The 20,140-nt window shown below is 46.6% G+C and overlaps 1 protein-coding gene across 1 annotated transcript; it reads left to right on the top strand.

The window, feature by feature from the left end:
• The first annotated feature begins 2,093 nt into the window (after positions 1–2,093).
• Positions 2,094–12,218, top strand: LOC115168895 (extensin-3-like). Its single transcript, XM_029724419.1, has 2 exons — positions 2,094–4,244; positions 12,096–12,218. Exons 1-2 carry the CDS (start codon positions 2,094–2,096, stop codon positions 12,216–12,218), a joined length of 2,274 nt encoding a protein of 757 aa, XP_029580279.1.
• Positions 12,219–20,140: the final 7,922 nt, after the last annotated feature.

Below are 20,140 nucleotides of genomic sequence, written 5' to 3'. Positions count from 1 at the left end.
CTAGTAGGGATCACAGAGACATACGTCATGAAATGGTCTACATTTTACATCTCAGGAGTGTTATGTATAACTGTAGGCTTTGGCTGAAAGGCCAAAACAGCGTGTCACACAACCACAACATCTGGTTTGTATTATCCTCTTACTGTTGGTGGGGTTACACCCTCCCTTTTAATGGTTCTGTCTTTTGCAATTGTTTGGAGAAGCTACTCTGGGGGATTTTTCCCAGTAAAAAGGTCAAATTGGCTCATAAGTTTTCCCTGTGAGGTCGCTGACTCGGGTGGCAATCGTAGTAAAACAGTTTTATAGGATTTCCATGACTGCTTCTAAATGATGATATCTTTCTTTATTCCTGACTCAATAATATATATGGTGTTGACTTGAGCAAACACACATTCTACCTTCACCCACCAGATGGCAGTAATTAACCACGATACAGACGTCACCATGAAACTCCTTCCACTCCCCAGAGACTAAACAAAGAAAATGTACGTCACTGGGAAGGCTGATTTGAATGAAACATCTCCCATGTTATTTATTCTTACATGTGGTTTCCACTGAAACAAATGCAGGTGACAAAGCATAATTGCATGAGGGGAAGGTAGAGAACTGAAGGTGTCGTTCTCCTGGCTCCGGGGTTGCGTTTGATACTGCTGCTGCTGGACAGATTGTTTCATTTTGCTCTTCATCGTAGCTGATGTTTTTGTCAAACAACGATGCAAGCGAACATTTATTGTTCGATTTTATAATTCAAGCGGCATCTTTCTGATGGCCTCGTTTTTTGGGAGGCAGTGTATTTAGACAGTACTATGTAGCCCAGAAACCAAAGCCCCTCTAGTTATGGCAATTTTGAATTCGCCCAACACCCCTCGTTGTAACCCACATCTTCTTACTGGGAGAGGGAGAAGATCCCTGGGATTTCTGTGCTCTCGCCCCTCAGGCTCAAAGCTGCTCTAAAGCCCCTCAAACAATAAAAAAAAGAAACAGACCCCTGCCTCCTCGAGATTAGACCCAACCATAGAAACAGCACAATGTCACCGCAGTGCTCCCACTACACCAAGCCTTCCAAGGAAGCCCGCTCCCCAGGGATTACTGCGAGAAGAGGAGAGGAAGAAGAGGAAGATCCACATTTCTCCGCTTTATGTAAAAACCCAAATGGCAGACACACAGAGTATGGCGAAGCCCCTGCATGGTGGCACAGCCATCAGGCCACATTGGTAGCAGACACAGAGAATAGGGTCTAAATCAGAATGACACTTCAGGGTCAAGCCAAACCCAGGCCTGGCTGCTTCAGTGTGCGAAGGCTGCATAGTGTGTGACATCTGCAGTAGAGACAAAGAGGACCGGTCCTCTGACCCTGTCTCCTACTATCGCTGCACCACCATGAACTCCCGCTCTCAGACATGGTCAAGACATACATCAGTTGAAATTCTAAAGGTTAAAATGACTCGTTGGCATATGTGTAGCCTACATGTTGGCGTGTTCAAAGGGCTGATAGAGATCTCACTCGTTTGCATAATTAAACGTTTGCTGTGGCTGATGAGGAAGTAGGGCTGCTCTGCTATCTACATCCCTGAGTGCACCACAGATGGGGAATTTGCATGATTGCCTGTAGATGATTTGAACATTATCTATCCCCCTTACCCCTCTTTTTTCTGTGGCTATCTGCTGTGAGAATGCGCACACATCCTTGGGCTAGAGAATCTAAAATAGATCATACAAGCAACTGAAGTAGATGCACAAGCGCAGGAAGCGGCTCACGGGCAGACTTGAGTCATGCTGGCAAGATCATGCTCCCTGAGCTGACAGCCCAACACACCCGATTACAAGACACGTCATCTTCCAAACGCAGTGGCCACAGAAGCGGTCCCTATCGGTCACAAACGAATGGGGAAATATATGGAGATCTAACCATGTGATTTACCGCCATCCCAACCCCACGTCACTGGGATGTGTGATGAGTGATGTGTGTATAGGTCCAGTACAGGGGGGTTGAGAGGACTTGTGAATTACCTTCAGTAGGCTGACCTGATGAGGGTCTCTCTGTGCCTCTGCCTGTCCCCAGCCAACCATGTTGGAGACTCATTCATTGTGTCATGTGGACTGCTGGCAATAGCATAACCTCGGTGGAGGGAAAGGAAGACAACACGGTCACTCCGGATAACAGTCCTCCAATGAGCAGAAACAGAACCTGTCAGGCCGTCTCAGTGTCGGTGGGCCGCACACCACCTCACACCACTGTACACAACCATACACCACCACCGTACACCACCACCACTGTACACCACTGTACACCACTACCGCCATACACCACCATACACAAACGTACAGCACCACTACCATACACCACCGTACACCACTACCGCACACCACTGTACACAACCGTACACCACCACCACCAAACACCACCGCACACCACAGCCATACAACACCACTGTACACACCATACACCACCGCGCACCACTGTACACCACCATAAACCATCAACGTACACCACCACACACCACCACCTCTGTACACCACCATACACCACCACCATACACCACCACCGTATACCACTACCCCCACTGTACACCACCATAAACCACCAACGTACACCACCACAATCGTACACCACCAACAACCACCACCAATGTACACCACCACTGTATACCACCGTACACCACCTTACACCACCACCATACCCTACCACTGTACACTCCCTCCATACACCACCGTACACCCACACCCCCCCATACACCACTGTACACCACCGTACACCACCGTACACCACCACCCCACCATACACCACCCCCACCATACACCACCACCATCACCACCACTGTACACCACCACCGTACACCACTGTACACCACTGTACACCACCATACACCACAACCGTATACCACTGTACACCACCACCATACACCACCACCGTACACCACTGTACACCACCGTACACCACCACTGTACACCACTGTACACCACCATACACCACAACCGTACACCACCATACAACCCCACCCCCACTGTACACCACCACCCTCACCGTACACCACCGTACACCGTCAACCCAACCGTACACCACCATTCACCACCACCACCACCACATACACCACCACCCTCACCATACACCACCATACACCACCACCACCACCGTACACCACCACCGTACACCGTACACCACCACCCCACCGTATACCACCGTACACCATCACCCCAACCATACACCACCATTCACCACCACCCCAACTGTACACCACCACACACCACCACCTCTGTACACCACCGTACACCACCACCATACACCACCACCATATACCACCACCCCCACTGTACACCACCATAAACCACCAATGTACACCACCATACACCACCACAATCGTACACCACCAACAACCACCACCAACGTACACCACCACTGTATACCACCGTACACCACCTTACACCAACACCATACACTACCACTGTACACTCCCTCCATACACCACCACCATAAACCACCGTACACCCCCACCGTACACCACTGTACACCACCGTACACCACCACCCCACCATACACCACCATACACCACCCCCACGCACCACCACCATACACTACCACTGTACACCACCACCCTACACCACTGTACACCGCCATACACCACCACCGTACACCACCGTACACCACCACCATACACCACCACCATACACCACTGTACACCACCGTACACCACCACCGTACACCACTGTACACCACCACCCCACCATACACCACCACCATACACCACCAATGTACACCACCACCGTACACCACCAATGTACACCACCACCGTACACCACTGTACACCACCATACACCCCCACCATACACCACCACTGTACACCACCGTACACCACCACCGTACACCACTGTACACCACCATACACCACAACCGTACACCACCATACAACCCCACCCCCACTGTACACCACCACCCTCATCGTACACCACCGTACACTGTCACCCCAACCGTACACCACCATTCACCACCACCACCACCACCACCACCACCACCACCGTACACCACCATACACCACCACCCTCACCATATACCACCATACACCACCACCACCACCACCACCGTACACCACCATACACCACCACCGTACACCGTACACCACCACCCCACCGTACACCACCGTACACCGTCACCCCAACCATACACCACCATTCACCACCACCCCAACTGTACACCACCGTACACCACCATACACCACCACCCTCACCATACACCACCATACACCACCGTACACCACCCCCCACCATACACCACCATACACCATACACCGCCACCATACACCACCGTACACCACCCCCCCACCATACACCACCATACACCATACACCACCACCATACACCACCGTACACCACCATACACCACCCAACCATACACCACCACCGTACACCACCAGACACCACCATACACCACAACCACCACACTCTGCCAATCGCTCCTTCCTTCCCTCCCTCATTTCATTCCTCCATCAGTGAAGACAGCTTCCCTTTGTTATCCTCTCTGTATGGTGAGAGTGTAACATTGATTTGTCAGGATCTATTAATACCTTTGTAATTTCCAACCCGAGAGAAGAAGCTCAATGTAAAGTCTTACTGTGTCAGCTTGTTTCAGTTCAGCACTTGTGTACTGTACATCTCTGTCCTCCTTTGTAGTGTACATTAGACAAGCCAATTAGCAGCCTGTATTGATAGAGGTTTATGGACCATATGGTGTTTGGGAAAGGCCATTTCCAAAGGATAAAAGTGACACACAATTTTCAGATTTCGAATTATTCATTATTTTTGAATGATTGATTACGAAACCCATCTGCTATTTGGCCTTTACCCCCCCCCCCAAGATAATGAATTGTCCCCAATTAAGATGAACAAATCATCATGATCAGTCAGTATGTTTTTGTTATTAGCCAGAAACCATATATTTTTCATGTCTTACAAGATCAGCACTCCCCTGTAATTCTACGATCTTTTGTTATTTGGTAAAGACTGCCACAGAAAGGGATGCTGTATTGAGACAGTGGGACTTAACGTTGAACAATCACTAAGGGGCATTCTGATGTCTCATTATCAGGCTCATTAGGGGCCATGTTAAAGCTGCTCCACTAAACAACCTTAATAAGGAAAGTGACCCAACGTCAATATGAGCAGAAATGTTGCTCCTCTCATGTCTTCCATCTTCCTCTGCCTCACTGTCGGTCTCTCTCTCTTTCCATTTCTCTCACTATTTCTCTCTCTATTTCTCTCTCTATTTCCCTCTCTATTTCTCTTTCTCTCTCTCTCTCTCTCTCTCTTGCTCTCTCGCTCTCTCGCTCTCTCTCTCTCTGTTTGGCAGTCACACACTCAGCCATGTGTGTGCTGAAGACGGTTACATAATGACCTCCTTTCACTGCACTCCAGATCAAAGAGAACAATCTGCCACAGAACATCGCTCTCTTCCCCATTTCTTCCTTTCCTCTCCTCGTCCAGCGCTACATTGTTTTATCAGACTCCAGAATCCTGAGACGATACAGTAGGCTGCTCCAGTATATGCTCTATCATTCCCCTTCATGTTGCAAACCAAACAGAACAAAAGGGAAACGATCAGAGGGTGACTATAGCAAACAGCCAGCCAGGTTGAGACACGATGGACAGGATGAGATGTAATAAAGAGGCCTAGGATGCTGAGATCTTAAACCTCCTCATGTGGTCTTTTTCTCCCATTGATTTCCATGTACTTATACTGTATGTTCAAATGAAGGGATGGTCTCTGGAGATTGTAGAGGAGTTACCTTGTGTGACTCAACGTGCAAACACTCTTCCTTACCTAAATAAACATGTCTGACATTTTCTCCAAAAGTATGAGCCAAGAGAGACAGACAGTTTAATTTTGATGCACAGCAAAAGCCTTTTTTGCTGCTGCTCTATTTCCCCCCTTGCTATTTCTACAGGTTTTTATCATCAAGAGAACAGAAGAGAGGGGAGGGGAGGGGAGAAAAAGAGAGGGAATGAAGGAGAGAGAGAGAAAAAAAAGAAAAATAGAGAGAGAGGAGAGAAAGGGATGGGGAAAAACAGAGAAGAGAGGGAGAAAGAAAAAGAGATGAGAAATAGAAAAATAGAAAAATAGAGGAGAGAAAGAAGAGAGAGAGAAGAGAGATAGAAGAAAGATAGAAGAGAGTGAGGAGAGAGAGAGAGAGAAGAGAGAGAAGAGAGCGAGGAGAGAGAGAAGAGAGAGAAGAGAGAGAAAGAGAGAGAAGAGAGTGAGGAAAGATAGAAGACAGAGAGAAGAGAAGAGAGATAGAAGAGAGATAGAGAAAGAGAAGAGAGAGAAGAGAGAAGAGAGAAGAGAGAAGAGAGAAGAGAGAAGAGAGAGAGAGAAGAGAGATAGAAGAGAGAGAGAAGAGAGATAGAAGAGAGATAGAGAGAGAGAAACAGCATCAAACGCTGTCAGGGAGGCTGTGCCTGTCTGCAGGCTCATGAGGATTGAAATAATGATCATGTGCAGGGGAATATTACCCCCAATGGCAAATGTAGGCAGCACATTTTTGGGACCAAGGGGCATGGAGGACGCCAGAGGACATAGAATCAACAAAAAACTGACATTTCCACTACAGTACATGATTCAGAGGGAGCAGGTCCTCCTGAATGGAGCGGAATACTTATACAGGAAACATACAGTGCACTACAGGGCCGTTACAATCAGTTAAACCAATTAACCTTGTTCTGAACACCTCCAAAATAAAGGTCATGTGGTTTGGTAAGAAAAATGCCCCTCTCCTCACTGGTGTGATTACTACCTCTGAGGGTTTAGAGCTTGAGGTAGTCACCTCATACAAGTACTTGGCTAGATGGTACACTGTGCTTCTCTCAGCACATATCAAAGCTGCAGGCTAAGGTTAAATCTAGACTTGGTTTCCTCTATCGTAATCACTCCTCTTTCACCACAGCTGCCAAACTAACCCTGTATCAGATGACCATCCTACCCATGCTAGATTACAGAGACGTAATTTATAATTCGTCAGGTAAGGGTGCTCTCGAGCTGCTAGATGTTCTTTACAATTCAGCCATCAGATTTGCCACCAATGCTCCTTATAGGACACATCACTGCACTCTATACTCCTCTGTAAACTGGGAATCTCTGTATACCCGTCTCATTCTGTTAAAGGTTCCCAAAGCACACACATCCCTGGGTTGCTCCTCTTTTCAGTTCGCTGCAGCTAGCGACTGGAACGAGCTGCAAAAAACACTCAAACTGGACAGTTTTATCTCTATCTTCTCATTGAAAGACTCAATCATGGACACTCTTACTGACAGTTGTGGCTGCTTTGCGTGATGTATTGTTGTCTCTACCTTCTTGCCCTTTGTGCTGTTGTCTGTGCCCAATAATGTTTGTACTTTGTTTTGTGCTGCTACCATGTTGTGCTGCTGCCATGTTATGTTGCTACCATGTTGTTGTCATGTTGTGTTGCTACCATGCTGTGTTGTCATGTGTTGCTGCCATGCTATATTGTTGTCTTAGGCCTCTCTTTATGTAGTGTTATGGTGTCTCTCTCTTTTCTTTTTTTTTTTAAATCCCAGGCCTTCGTCCCCGCAGGAGGCCTTTTACCTTTTGGTAGTCCGTCATAGCAAATAAGAATTTGTTCTTAACTGACTTGCCTAGTTAAATAAAGGTTAAATAAAAAATTAAAAAATAACGCTACATATACAGTCAACCATTAACCTTTGGGTAGTAGTTTTTTTATTGACATACTGCACAGTATGCATTCAGCTTAAAATTGGTGAGCTCCAGAATCCTCACAGTGAACCTTGCATATGCCATAAGGAGAGGAAAGGTATTTGATCCCCTGCACAGAACAGTGGTATGGTAGCAGTTCTAATCTCTCCTAAAACCCCTATGTGGAGTCTCTCCTCTAATGGTGCGGTAATGGTCCAGTTGAATGGAGTAGAGTAGGGTTGTCTTTGGCCCTCAGCAAGGGGGGCTGTTCCGCAGTGTACCTACAGGTGAACCAGGAAAAGTTTTTTCAGGACACGGCACTGGAAGTGGTGCATTGTAGTCCGTGGGCTGTGCAGCAGCATCAAACCGGTCGTGGGGAAATGGGTGAGGGCAGGGTTTCAGAGCTGGAGCTGTTATCCCACCTCACAGTGTCTGTTTTGGCATCCAGTGGTGCACACAGCATACGTAAGTGGCTGGTCAGTGGCAAGGCAGAGTGATAGGGTCTGACGCGTCACACTCTGCATTACGCCCGCAGAGGGGATGTGTTTGACAGCCCACAGGAACTTGACGGCCCTGCTTCCACCGCACAGGGAGATGTACACTTAGGTCCAAAATTATTTGTACAGATGAGCAAAAAAGACTGTATAAAATAAATAATACAAATACTGAGTTACCTATTGTATGCTCCAAAAAATGTGAAAATGGTATTATTTTGTTTAACGAATAATATGTTTTTTTCTCAAAAAGATAGGGGTCAAAATTATTGGCACCTCTGTTTTCAATACCTTTCAATACCTCACCTTGTGAGGATAATGGCACGGAATGTTTTATTAGATTGGAAAAGACATTGGGAGACCATTCCTCAATACAGAATCTTTCCAGATCATTGATATCATTCGTCTGCGCTATGGACAACACTGCCAACACTGTTATTTTCTGCTTATGCGTCCTTATTTTGACTCCAAACCTATCACTTGTGTGCGTGGCTAAAGAGCTCTATTTTCATGTCATCCTACAAATGTAAATGCCTGGAGTTTGCCAAACAACATTGGCACCTAGATTAGAACCGGTGCTATGGTCAAATGACATGAAAATAGAACTCTTTAGCCACGTACATCAGTGGGGGGTTTGGCGTCTAAATAAGGATGTATATGAAGAAAATAACCCAATACCTACTGTAAAATATGGTTATGGGGCTATTTCTCTTCCACTGAGGCCTTCGTTAAGGTTAATGGCATCAGGAACTTTACCCCCAAAAACAGGACATGTTAGCCAAAAACCTTGTTGTCTCTGCCAGGAGACTGAAACTTGTCCACAAGTGAATCTTCCAGCAAGACAATGACCCCAAGCACACATCAAAATGCACATAGAAATGGTTAATTGACCTCAAAAGCAATATTTTACAATGGACATTTCAGTTTCCGGACTGTAGTTTGAATTGGGCCCGTCAATAAGCACAGACAAAGGATATCAAGGATCTGGAAGGATTCTGTATGAAGGAATGGTCTAAGAACCCTCCCAATGTCTTCTCCAATTTCATAAAACATTTTAGAAAAAGGCTCAGTGCTGTTATCCTCGCAAGGTGAGATATTGAAAACAGGGGTGGCAATATTTTTCCCCTATCTTTTTGAGAATAATAAAAAAATATGTCTTTCTCTGAACAATTGTGTTAGTATAAAATAATATAATTTCCCCCTTTTTTAAGATACGATATACAGTGAATTCAGAAAGTATTCAACCCCTTGACTTACTGCACATTTTGTTGTGTTACAGCCTAAATTAAAAATTGATTAATACCCCATAATGACAAAGTGATAACATGTTTTTTGAAAAAAAATTCATATTTATTGAAAATTAAATACAGAAATATCTAATTTCCATAAGTATTTACACCCCTGAGTGAATACTTTCTAGAAGCACCTTTGGCGGCGATTACAGCTGAGTGAGTCTTTTGGGGTAATTTTCTAAGACTTTGCCCACCTGGATTGTAAAATATTTGCACATTATTCTTTAAGGAAATGTTCAAACTCTGTCAAGTTGATTGTTGACCATTGCTAGACAGCCATGTTCAAGTCTTGCTGACTGAACCAGGTTTTCCTCTAGGATTTTGCTTGTGCTTATAGCTGTATTACATTTATTTTTATTTAAAAAAAACTCCCCAGGCCTTGCCAATGACAAGCATACCCATAACATGATGCAGCCACCACCATGCTAGAAAATATGAAGAGTGGTACTCAGTGATGTATTATGTAGGATTTTCTGCAAATATAATGCTTTGTATTCAGGACAAAAAGTTCATTTCTTTGCCACATTTTCTGTACAGGCTTCCTTCTTTTCACTCTGTCACTTAGGCTCCTTTCTAATATCACAACATTTTAAAATCACCATTGGCCTTATGGTGAAATCCCTGAGCAGTTTCCTTCCTCTCTGGCAACTAAGTTAGGAAGGATGCCTGTACCTTCGTAGTTACTGGGTGTATTGATACACCATCCAAAGCCTAATTAATAACTTCACCATGCTCAAAGGGATATTCACTGTGTCCTTTTTTTATTTTTACACATCTACCAATCGGTTCCCTTCTTTGCGAAGCCCTGAAAAACATCCCTGGTCTTTGTCGTTGAATCTGTACTTGAAATTCTGTCACGACTGCTGCCGAAGTCGGTCCCTCTCCTTGTTCGGGCGACGTTCGGCGGTCGACGTCACCGGCTTTCTAGCCACCGCCGATCCACTTTTCATTTTCCATTTGTTCTGTCTTTGTCTTACACACCTGGCTTCACTCAACCAATTACTTGTTTATTATTTAACCCTCTGTTCCCCATGTTGTGTTTGTCAGTGATTGTTTATTGTAATTCGGTCCGTCTTTGTGGGCTCGTGATGTTCATTGGGAAGATTAGCAAACTTGGGCATGACATGCCAACAACAAATGCTGAACCTACTCATCCATGCATAACTGACCAAATTACCAATAACGACATGCCACCTTGGTTTAACAACTTGGATGGAAAATTACTGAGGATGATAGCGGATGATATTGCCATTCCTATTTGATATCTCTTTAATCAAGCCTACAGGAAAGTGTATGCCCTCAGTCCTCGAGGGAAGCAAAAATCATTCCGCTACCCAAGGATAGCAAAGCACTCAGTACTGGCTCAAACAGCTGACCAATCAGCCTGCTACCAACCCTGAGTAAACTTTTGGGAAAAATGGTGTTTGACCACAGTAAACAAATGATCAACGGACTTTCAGCACGCTTATAGGGAAGGGCACTCAACATGTACGGCAGTTACACAAGTGACTGATGATTGTCTTCAATAAATTGATAATAAGAAGATAGTTGGAGCTGTTTTGTTAGACTTCAGTGCAGCTGATGACATTATCAATGATAATCTGCTGCTGGAAAAACTCATGTGTTATGGCTTTACATTCCCTGCTATATCGTGGATCGAGAGTGACCAGAGGGTGTGTTTTAGTGCCAGCACACATAAAGCCTCTCCAACATAATCCAGGTAGAGTTGGGCATTCCCCAGGGCAGCTGTCTATGCCTGTTACTTTTTTCAATCTTTACTAATGACCTGCCACTGGCACTGAGTAAAGCCTATGTGTCTATGTATGCTGATGACTCAACGTTACACACGTCAGCTACCACAGCAAGTGAAATCACTACAACACTTAACAAAGAGCTGCAGTCAGTTTCAGAATTGGTGGCAAGTAATAAGTTAGTCCTAAATAAAACAAAAGACAAAAGAGCTAACATCAATGATATGCATGTGAATGTCTCCTGGCTCAATGTAGAGGAGAGATTGACTGCATCATAACTAGTTTTTGAGAGGTATTGACTACATGTTGAAAGCAACGAGCTGTCTGTTTAAACGACTAACACACAGCTCAGACACCTATGCATCCCCTACAAGACATGCCACCAGTGGTCTCTTCACAGTCCCCAAGTCCAGAACGAACTCACAGTGCTACACAGAGCCATGACTACATGGAACTCTATTCCACATCAAGTAACTCATGCAAGCAGTAAAGATGAAAAAAACTGATACTCCCCCTTATGGAACAATGCGGACTGTGAGGAAACACATAGACACAGATACACACCCATGCATACACACACACCAGCATACACACTCTACACACACGTATGTATGGTGGTATTAAAAGTGTTGTATTTTAAATATGTAGTGGTGTAATAATGTTAAATGTACTGTTTTATTTTATTGTATTTTTTGCCTTAACTAGTTTGGAACCCAGGAAGAGTAGCTGCTGCCCTGGCAACAGATAACAGGGATCCTTAATAAATACAAATACAAATATAAACATTGGCCTGGCTTCCCATTCCCCACTTTGGAGTGGGTCCAGTTATCCTGCAGTTTCCAGTGTGCTCCTGAATTAGAGTCTTGGCTCCTGCGTAGCTCTAGGAAAGGCTTGGGCTGGAGATGATCTGCCCCTGGAGAGGGGGCTTGGTCTGCGGAGACTGCCTGTTGTGGCCCTGTGTAACGACTCTCGTTGGTGGTAGAAGTGGACCAAGGCGCAGCGTGGTAAGTGTTCATGATTCGTTTATTCAAGAAACACTAAAACAAAATAACTCGAGCAACAAAACGAAAGCGAACAGTTCTGTCAGGCACAGACACTAAACAGAAAATAAGATCCCACAAAACCCAAAAGGAAAGTGACAACTTATATATGATCCCCAATCAGAGACAACGATAGACAGCTGCCTCTGATTGGGAACCACACTCAGCCAAACCCAAAGAAATAGAAAACATACACTTTCTCACCCGAGTCACACCCTGACCTAACCAAACATAGAGAATAATAAGGATCTCTAAGGTCAGGGCATGACAGTACCCCCCCCCAAAGGTGTGGACTCCCGGCCGCAAACCTGAACCTATAAGGGAGGGTCCGGGTGGGCATCTACTCTCGGTGGAGGCTACGGTGCGGGACGCAGATACCGCTCCGCTCTAGTGCAGGGATCGTTGCCGGGACCTCCGGACTGTAGATCGTCGTCGGGGCCGCCAGGCTAGGAACCCCCCCTGTAAGCTCCGGACTGGAGACCCTCGCTGGAGGCTCCAGACTGGGAACCATCGCTGCAGGCTCCGGACTGGGACTCTTCGCTGCAGGCTCCAGACTGGGGACCGTCGCTGGAGGCTCCGGACTGGGGACCGTCGCTGGAGGCTCCGGACTGGAGACTGTTGCTGGAGTCTCCGGATTGGGGACTGTCGCTGGAGGCTCCGGACTGGAGACCGTCGCTGGATGCTCTGGAGTGCCGACCGTCGCTGGAGGCTCTGGACTGCAGACCGTCGCTGGAGGCTCTGGACTGCAGACCGTTGCTGGAGGCTCTGGACTGCAGACCATCTCTAGAGGCTTCGGGCCATGGATCATCACTGGAGGCTTCGTGCCATGGATCATCACTGGAGGCTTTGTGTCATGGATCATCACTGCAGGCTTCGTGCCATGGATCATCACTGGAGGCTTCATGCCATGGATCATCACTGGAGGCTTCGTGCCATGGATTATCACTACAGGCTTCGTGCCATGGATCATCACTGCAGGCTCCGGGCCATGGATCATCACTGCAGGCTTCGTGCCATGGATCATCACTGGAGGCTTCGTGCCATGGATCACCACTGGAGGCTTCGTGCCATGGATCATCACTGGAGGCTTCATGCCATGGATCATCACTGGAGGCTTCGTGCCATGGATTATCACTACAGGCTTCGTGCCATGGATCATCACTGCAGGCTCCGGGCCATGGATCATCACTGCAGGCTTCGTGCCATGGATCATCACTGGAGGCTTGGTGCGTGGAGCCGACACAGGGCGTACCAGGCTGGGGAGACGCACTGGAGACTGGATGAGTGGAGCAGGCACAGGGCGTACCAGGCTGGAGAGATGCACTGGAGGCCGGGTGCATGGAGCAGGCACAGGGCGTACCAGGCTGGAGAGACGCACTGGAGGCCGGGTGCATGGAGCAGGCACAGGGCGTACCAGGCTGGAGAGACGCACTGGAGGCCGGGTGTGTGGAGCAGGCACAGGGCGTACCAGGCTGGAGAGATGCACTGGAGACTGGGTGCGTGGAGCAGGCACAGGGCGTACCAGGCTGGAGAGATGCACTGGAGGCCGGGTGCATGGAGCAGGCACAGGGCGTACCAGGCTGGAGAGACGCACTGGAGCCCGGGTGTGTGGAGCAGGCACAGGATATACTGGGCCGTGGAGGCGCACTGGAGGTCTGGAGCGTAGGGCTGGCACAACCCGTCCTGGCTGGATGTTCACTTTAGCCCGGCAAGTGCGCGGCGCTGGCACAGGACGCACTGGGCTGTGAAGGCGCACTGGCGACACAGTGCGTAGAGCCGGCACAGGATATCCTGGACCGAGGAGGCGTACTGGAGACCAGGAGTGCTGAGCCGGCACAACCCGTCCTGGCTGAATGCCCACTCTAGCCCGGCAAGTGCGCGGCGCTGGCACATGACGCACTGGGCTGTGAAGGCGCACTGGCGACACAGTGCGTAGAGCCGGCGCAGGATATCCTGGACCGAGGAGGCGCAGACTTTCCCACCCGAGTCACACCCTGACCTAACCAAACATAGAGAATAATAAGGATCTCTAAGGTCAGGGCGTGACACCCTGCCTGCCCTGCCTGGTCCTACTCATCCATCCATTGACTTGGGGACTGTGAATGGGCAGGGCCCTGAGCCTCTCTGACAGATAGGAATAGAAAGCATCGGCCACATCAGAGCTCTGATTCACTGCAGCTCCCAGTCCAAACCTGTCCTGAAGGCCCTCCTAGTTACAGAAAGATGGCACTTGTAGGTTTTGTCATCTTACCGTATGACTACATATTTCCCAAACCTACAAATACCTCTGCTACTACACACTGTGATTTTATACATAATAGGAAATTAAAAAACTCAATACATATACATAGCCACAAAAGTGAAACTGTTGCTTTGCCATTCCAGATAAGGCAGGAGAACACAATGTCAATCCGTAAAGTCATTTAGCTGTTCTTTCATCCCAGGAAATAACCTGCGCCCAGCGCCCTGCTTTCCTCTACATTTCTGTTCAGTTCGCCTGGTTGTTGTTGTGCCTCATTTGCATGCGGCATTTGACCCAAGCCGTAATCTACAGTGACTCTTCGATAAGCCCCTGGCACATTGGGGAGATGTCGTAAGCTGTGACAAAAGACAAGACGAGCAAACTGAAGAACAAACTGAAGGTCACTGGGGACAACCTTCTGATTAATACAAATTTTCATTTTTTTGTGTATTTAAATTCCCCTTCTCTGATATAGACTAATTCTAAACCATCTGCAGAGGGTTCGATACCTACCAAGTGTCTTCCTAGGCTCTGCTAACATTCAGGTTATTTATTGAGAAAACATGTTTTAGGTTTTATCAACTGGGAGACAGATGGTAACATATTCACCAGAGAGTTATCCAAACAATACCAATATTTTTACACATATTGAAGAAGCTAGTCTAGGGCAGGGGCGTCAAACATGCGGCCGGGGGCTATTTTTGGCCCAGGAATTGATTTTGTGTGGCCCCTACTTATGCTTCAAACATTAATCAAGTGCTTCAAACAGGGACAATATTTGAGCATACCTTTCCCTGTAGTAAGTGCTGGTCTGAGGCAACCAATTCCAGTGGGGGTGTGGGATGGGTAGATTACATTCCTCCCTCATTTCTGGAGGATGCATAATCTTCAGAAGTGGAGGATTTGTTAAAAAGGACCTTTGCATGTTCTTAAGGCACGTGTGTTAACTTCCCATGAGTTGTAGTGGATGACTGGGTTACCTACTTGATGGCTGCTATAAGCCTCTGATACCTCTGTGCTGAAGAATACATTGGCTGCCTCTGAGCCCTGGAGCCTAAAGTAACCACAGCATGCTGTATCTGCTGCATTATGAAAATATCTGATCAAACAGGTTGTGCTGAGTAAATGCGTATCGATACCAGCCTTAGCACAGATTCAGTGAAGGTGCTGAAATCAGCTAAGATTCAAGGGTTTTAATACATTTTTTATAAACAAGTTCATTTCAGCTTGGTTCTTATTGAGATTGGAAGCAAAGGTCGATGTATGCAGAGGCTTAGCACGCTTGAAATCATCTCAGCCCCTCTGCTGGAAAAATCCAAGAGCACAACATCTTCTGATTACATTGACATGTAGATTCATGCATCTGTAAAGATTAGTTATTCATTAAGGTATTTTTGCTCAGTCAGACGGAGGTCAGGGGCAAACACAGCACAAGCCTAGAAGAAGAATAGGAACCATCACAACAACAAAAAAAGAGCCCGCATCAGAAATCTGGTGATCCACCCAGAATTCTTAGGAGCCATCTTGGATATGTCCCAAAAATTAAATGGTTAAGGGGTAATAAAACATCAAATCAATTCAAACTTTATTTGTCACATGCGCCAAATACAACAAGTGTAGACTTTACCGTGAAACGCTTACTTACAAGCCCTTAACCAACAGTGCAGTTGGTTAAGGGCTTGTAACACAATAAGAATAACAATAATGAGGCTATATACAGGGGGCACCGGTACAGAGTCAGTGTGTGGGGGTACAGGTTAGTTGAGGTAATTTGTACATGTAGGTGGTGACAATGCATAGATAATAAACAGCGAGTAGCAGCAGTGTACAAAAAAGGAGGGGGGGCCAATGTAAATTGTCCGGTGGCGATTTTATTAATTGTTCAGAAGTCTTATGGCTTCAGGGTAGAAGCTGTTGAGGAGCGTTTTGGTCCTAGACTTGGCGCTCCGGTACCGCTTGCCATGCAGTAGCAGAGAAAACAGTCTATAACTTGGGTGACTGGAGTCTCTGACAATTTTATGGGCTTTCATCTGACTATTGTATAGATCCTGGATGGCAGGAAGCTTGGCCCCAGTGATGTACTGGGCCATTCGCACTACCCTCTGTAGCGCCTTACGGTTAGATGCCGAGCAGTTGCCATACCAGGCGGTGATGCAACCGGTCAGGATGCTCTCGATGGTGCAGCTATAGAACCTTTTGAGGATCTGGGAACCCATGCCAAATCTTTTCAGTCTCCCGAGGGGGAAAAGGTTTTGTTGTGCCCTCTTCATGACTGTCTCGGTATGTTTGGACCATGATAGTCTGTTGGTGATGTGGACACCAGGGAACTTGAAACTCTTGACCTGCTCCATTACAGCCCCGCCGTTGTTAATGGGGGCCTGTTTGGCCCGCCTTCTCCTGTAGTCCACGATCAGCTTCTTTGTCTTGCTCACATTGAGGGAGAGGTTGTTGTCCTGGCACCACACTGCCAGTTTTCTGACCTCCTCCCTATGGGCCGTCTCATCGTTGTCGGTGATCAGGCCCACCACTGTTGTGTCGTTAGCAAACTTAATGATGGTGCTGGAGTCATGTTTGGCCATGCAGTCGTGGGTGAACAGGGAATACAGAACGGGACTAACGACACCCCCCTGAGGGGCCCCAGTGTTAAGGATCAGCGTGGAAGATGTGTTGTTGTCTACTCGTACCACCTGGGCCGGCCCGTCAGGAAGTCCAGGATCCAGTTGCAGAAGGAGGTGTTTAGTCCCAGAGTCCTTAGCTTAGTGATGAGCTTCGTGGGCAGTATGGTGTTGAACGCTGAGCTGTAGTCAATGAACATTATTCTCACATAGGTGTTCCTTTTGTCCAGGTGAGAAAGGGCAGTGTGGAGTGCGATTGAGATTGCATCTTCTGTGGATCTGTTGGGGCAGTACGCGAATTGGAGTGGGTTTAGGGTTTCTGGGAGGATACTGCTGATGTGAGTCATGACCAGCCTTTCAAAGCACTTCATGGCTACCGACGTGAGTGCCACAGGGCGGTAATCATTTAGGCAGGTTACCTTCGCTTCCTTGGGCACAGGGACTATGGTGGTCTTCTTGAAACATGTAGCTATTACAGACTCAGTCAGGGAGAGGTTGAAAATGTCAGTGAAGACACTGGACAGTTAAGCTGCTTTGTGAATTTTGACCTGTTTAAAGGTTTTGTTCACATTGGCTACCGAGAGCGTTATCACACAGTCATCCAGAATAGCTGGTGCTCTCGTGCATGCTTCAGTGTTGCTTGCCTCGAAGCCAGTATAAAAGGCATTTAGCTCGTCTGGTAGGCTCGCATCATTGGGCAGCTCGCGTCTGGGTTTCCCTTTGTAATCCGTAATAGTTTTCAGGCCCTGCCACATCCAACGAGCATAAGAGCCGATGTAGTAGGATTCAATCTTAATCCTGTATTGACGTTTTGCTTGTTTGATGGTTCGTCTGAGGGCATAGCGGGATTTCTTATAAGCATCTGGAAAGCGGCAGCTCTAGCCTTTAGCTCGATGCGGATGTTGCCTGAAATCCATGGCTTCTGGTTGGGATATGTACGTACAGTCACTGTGGGGACGACGTCGTCGATGCACTTACTGATGAAGCCGATGACTGAGGTGGTGTATTCCTCAATGCCATTGCATGAATCCCGGAAGATATTCCAGTCTGTGCTAGCAAAACAGTCCTGTAGTGTAGCATCTGCGTCATCTGACCACTTCCGTATTGATATGTTCAAGAACAGAGGCTGCTTCTGATGTGTGTATGCTGTACTGTAAAGGGAAAACCTCATAATTATCAATCTTTTGGTCCTAGCAGCAGAATGATTTTTCCTCTTCTAAGTGGGTTATGATGATTAATCATAGTGGCCTGCGTGTGTTTCTAAACCCCAGCGTTCTGTCATCCTTTCATAAAAGCATCATGGATCACCAGTTTGCTCATGTCCTCTCCTGCGGCCACACTCCTAGCACTTTTACTTTTAAAATAGTCTCACCACCGACTGTGCCAAGAAATGCTAAACACCAACAATCTTTTTCACATACACCATTTTTTTGTAAGGCGGAATGTCCGATGGGGTCCTATGGTCCTCAGTGTGGTATTTTTTATGTGGAGGTATAAGGCATATCTGTCACATGTGTACAGTGCCTACGGAATGTATTCAGAACCCTTTACCTTTTCCCTCATCAATCTACACACAATACCCCATAATGACAAAGCAAAAACAGGTTTTTAGAAATGTTTGCTAATTTGTAGACATTTTTGCATATCTTTTAAAACATAAAAAACTGAAATACCACATTTACGTAAGTGTTCAGATCCTTTACTCAGTACTTTGTTGAAGCACCTTTGGCAGCGATTACAGCCTCGAGTCTTCTTGGGTATGACGCTACAAGCTTGGCTCACCTGTATTTGGGGAGTTTCACCCATTCTTCTCTGCAGATCCTCTCAAGATCTGTCAGCATGCATGGGGAGCGTTGTTGCACAGCTATTTTCAGGTCTCTCCAGAGATGTTAGATCGGGTTCAAGTCTGGGCTCTGGCTGGGCCACTCAAGGACATTCAGAGACTTGTCCCAAAGCCACTCCTGAGTTGTCTTGGCTGTGTGCTTCGGGTCGTTGTCCTGTTGGAAGGTGAACCTTCGCCCCAGTCTGAGGCCTCGATCCTGACTAGTCTTCCAGTCCCTGCCACTGAAAAACATTCCCACAGCATGATGCTGCCACCACCATACTTCACTGTAGGGATAGTGCCAGGATTCCTCCAGACGTGACTCTTGGAATTCAGGCCAATGAGTTCAATCTTGGTTTCATCAGACCAGAGAATCTTGTTTCTCATGGTCTGAGTCTTTTGGTGCCTTTTGGCAAACTCCAAGTGGGCTGTCATGTGCCTTTTACTGATGAGTGGCTTCCGTCTGGCCACTCTACCATAAAGGCTTGATTGGTGGAGGGTCTGAATACTTATGTAAATAAGGTATTTCTGTTTTTATTTGTAATACATTTGCTACAATTTCCAAAAACCTGTTTTTGCTTTATCATTATGGGGTATTCTGTGTCGATTGCTGAGAAAAAAAAAATCTATTTCATAATAAAGCTGTAACGTAATAAAATATGGAAAAAGTAAATGGGTCTAAATACTTTCTGAAGCCACTGTTTGTATCAATGGAGGTTGCTGAGGGGAGAACGACTCCTAAAAATGTCTGGAATTGAGTATAATGGCTGGAATGGAGTGAATGGAAGGGCTTCAAACACATGAAAACCAAAGAAAAACATGTGTTTGATACCATTCCGTTGACTCCATCCCAGCCATTATTATGAGACGTCCTCCCCTCAGCACCCTCCACTGGTATGTATGGTAAAATATATGCTGTATTAACAGTCGATGTATCTATCTTTATGGGTCTCTATATGGAGAAAGACTTGTATTTCCAATGAAAATTGTGTTATGTTTATCACAATTTGATGCTGCAATGCTGAATTTTGATTTCGGAACAGAAGACTAACTGTGTTCTTCTAGATTGCTTCCAACTAATCAAGAACTTCCTTCTTGTGTCCTCCCCAGCTGAGAACGATGATCCATTGTCTTTGTGGACATAAGACATCAGCTTCAGTGGCCTCAGCGGTGACTGGTTTTCAT

This window comes from Salmo trutta, chromosome 30, assembly GCF_901001165.1.
Source record: "Salmo trutta chromosome 30, fSalTru1.1, whole genome shotgun sequence".
NCBI classification, from domain to species: domain Eukaryota; kingdom Metazoa; phylum Chordata; class Actinopteri; order Salmoniformes; family Salmonidae; genus Salmo; species Salmo trutta.
Note: the sequence above shows the minus strand (reverse complement) of the source record. Positions and strands in the feature narration are given on the sequence as shown.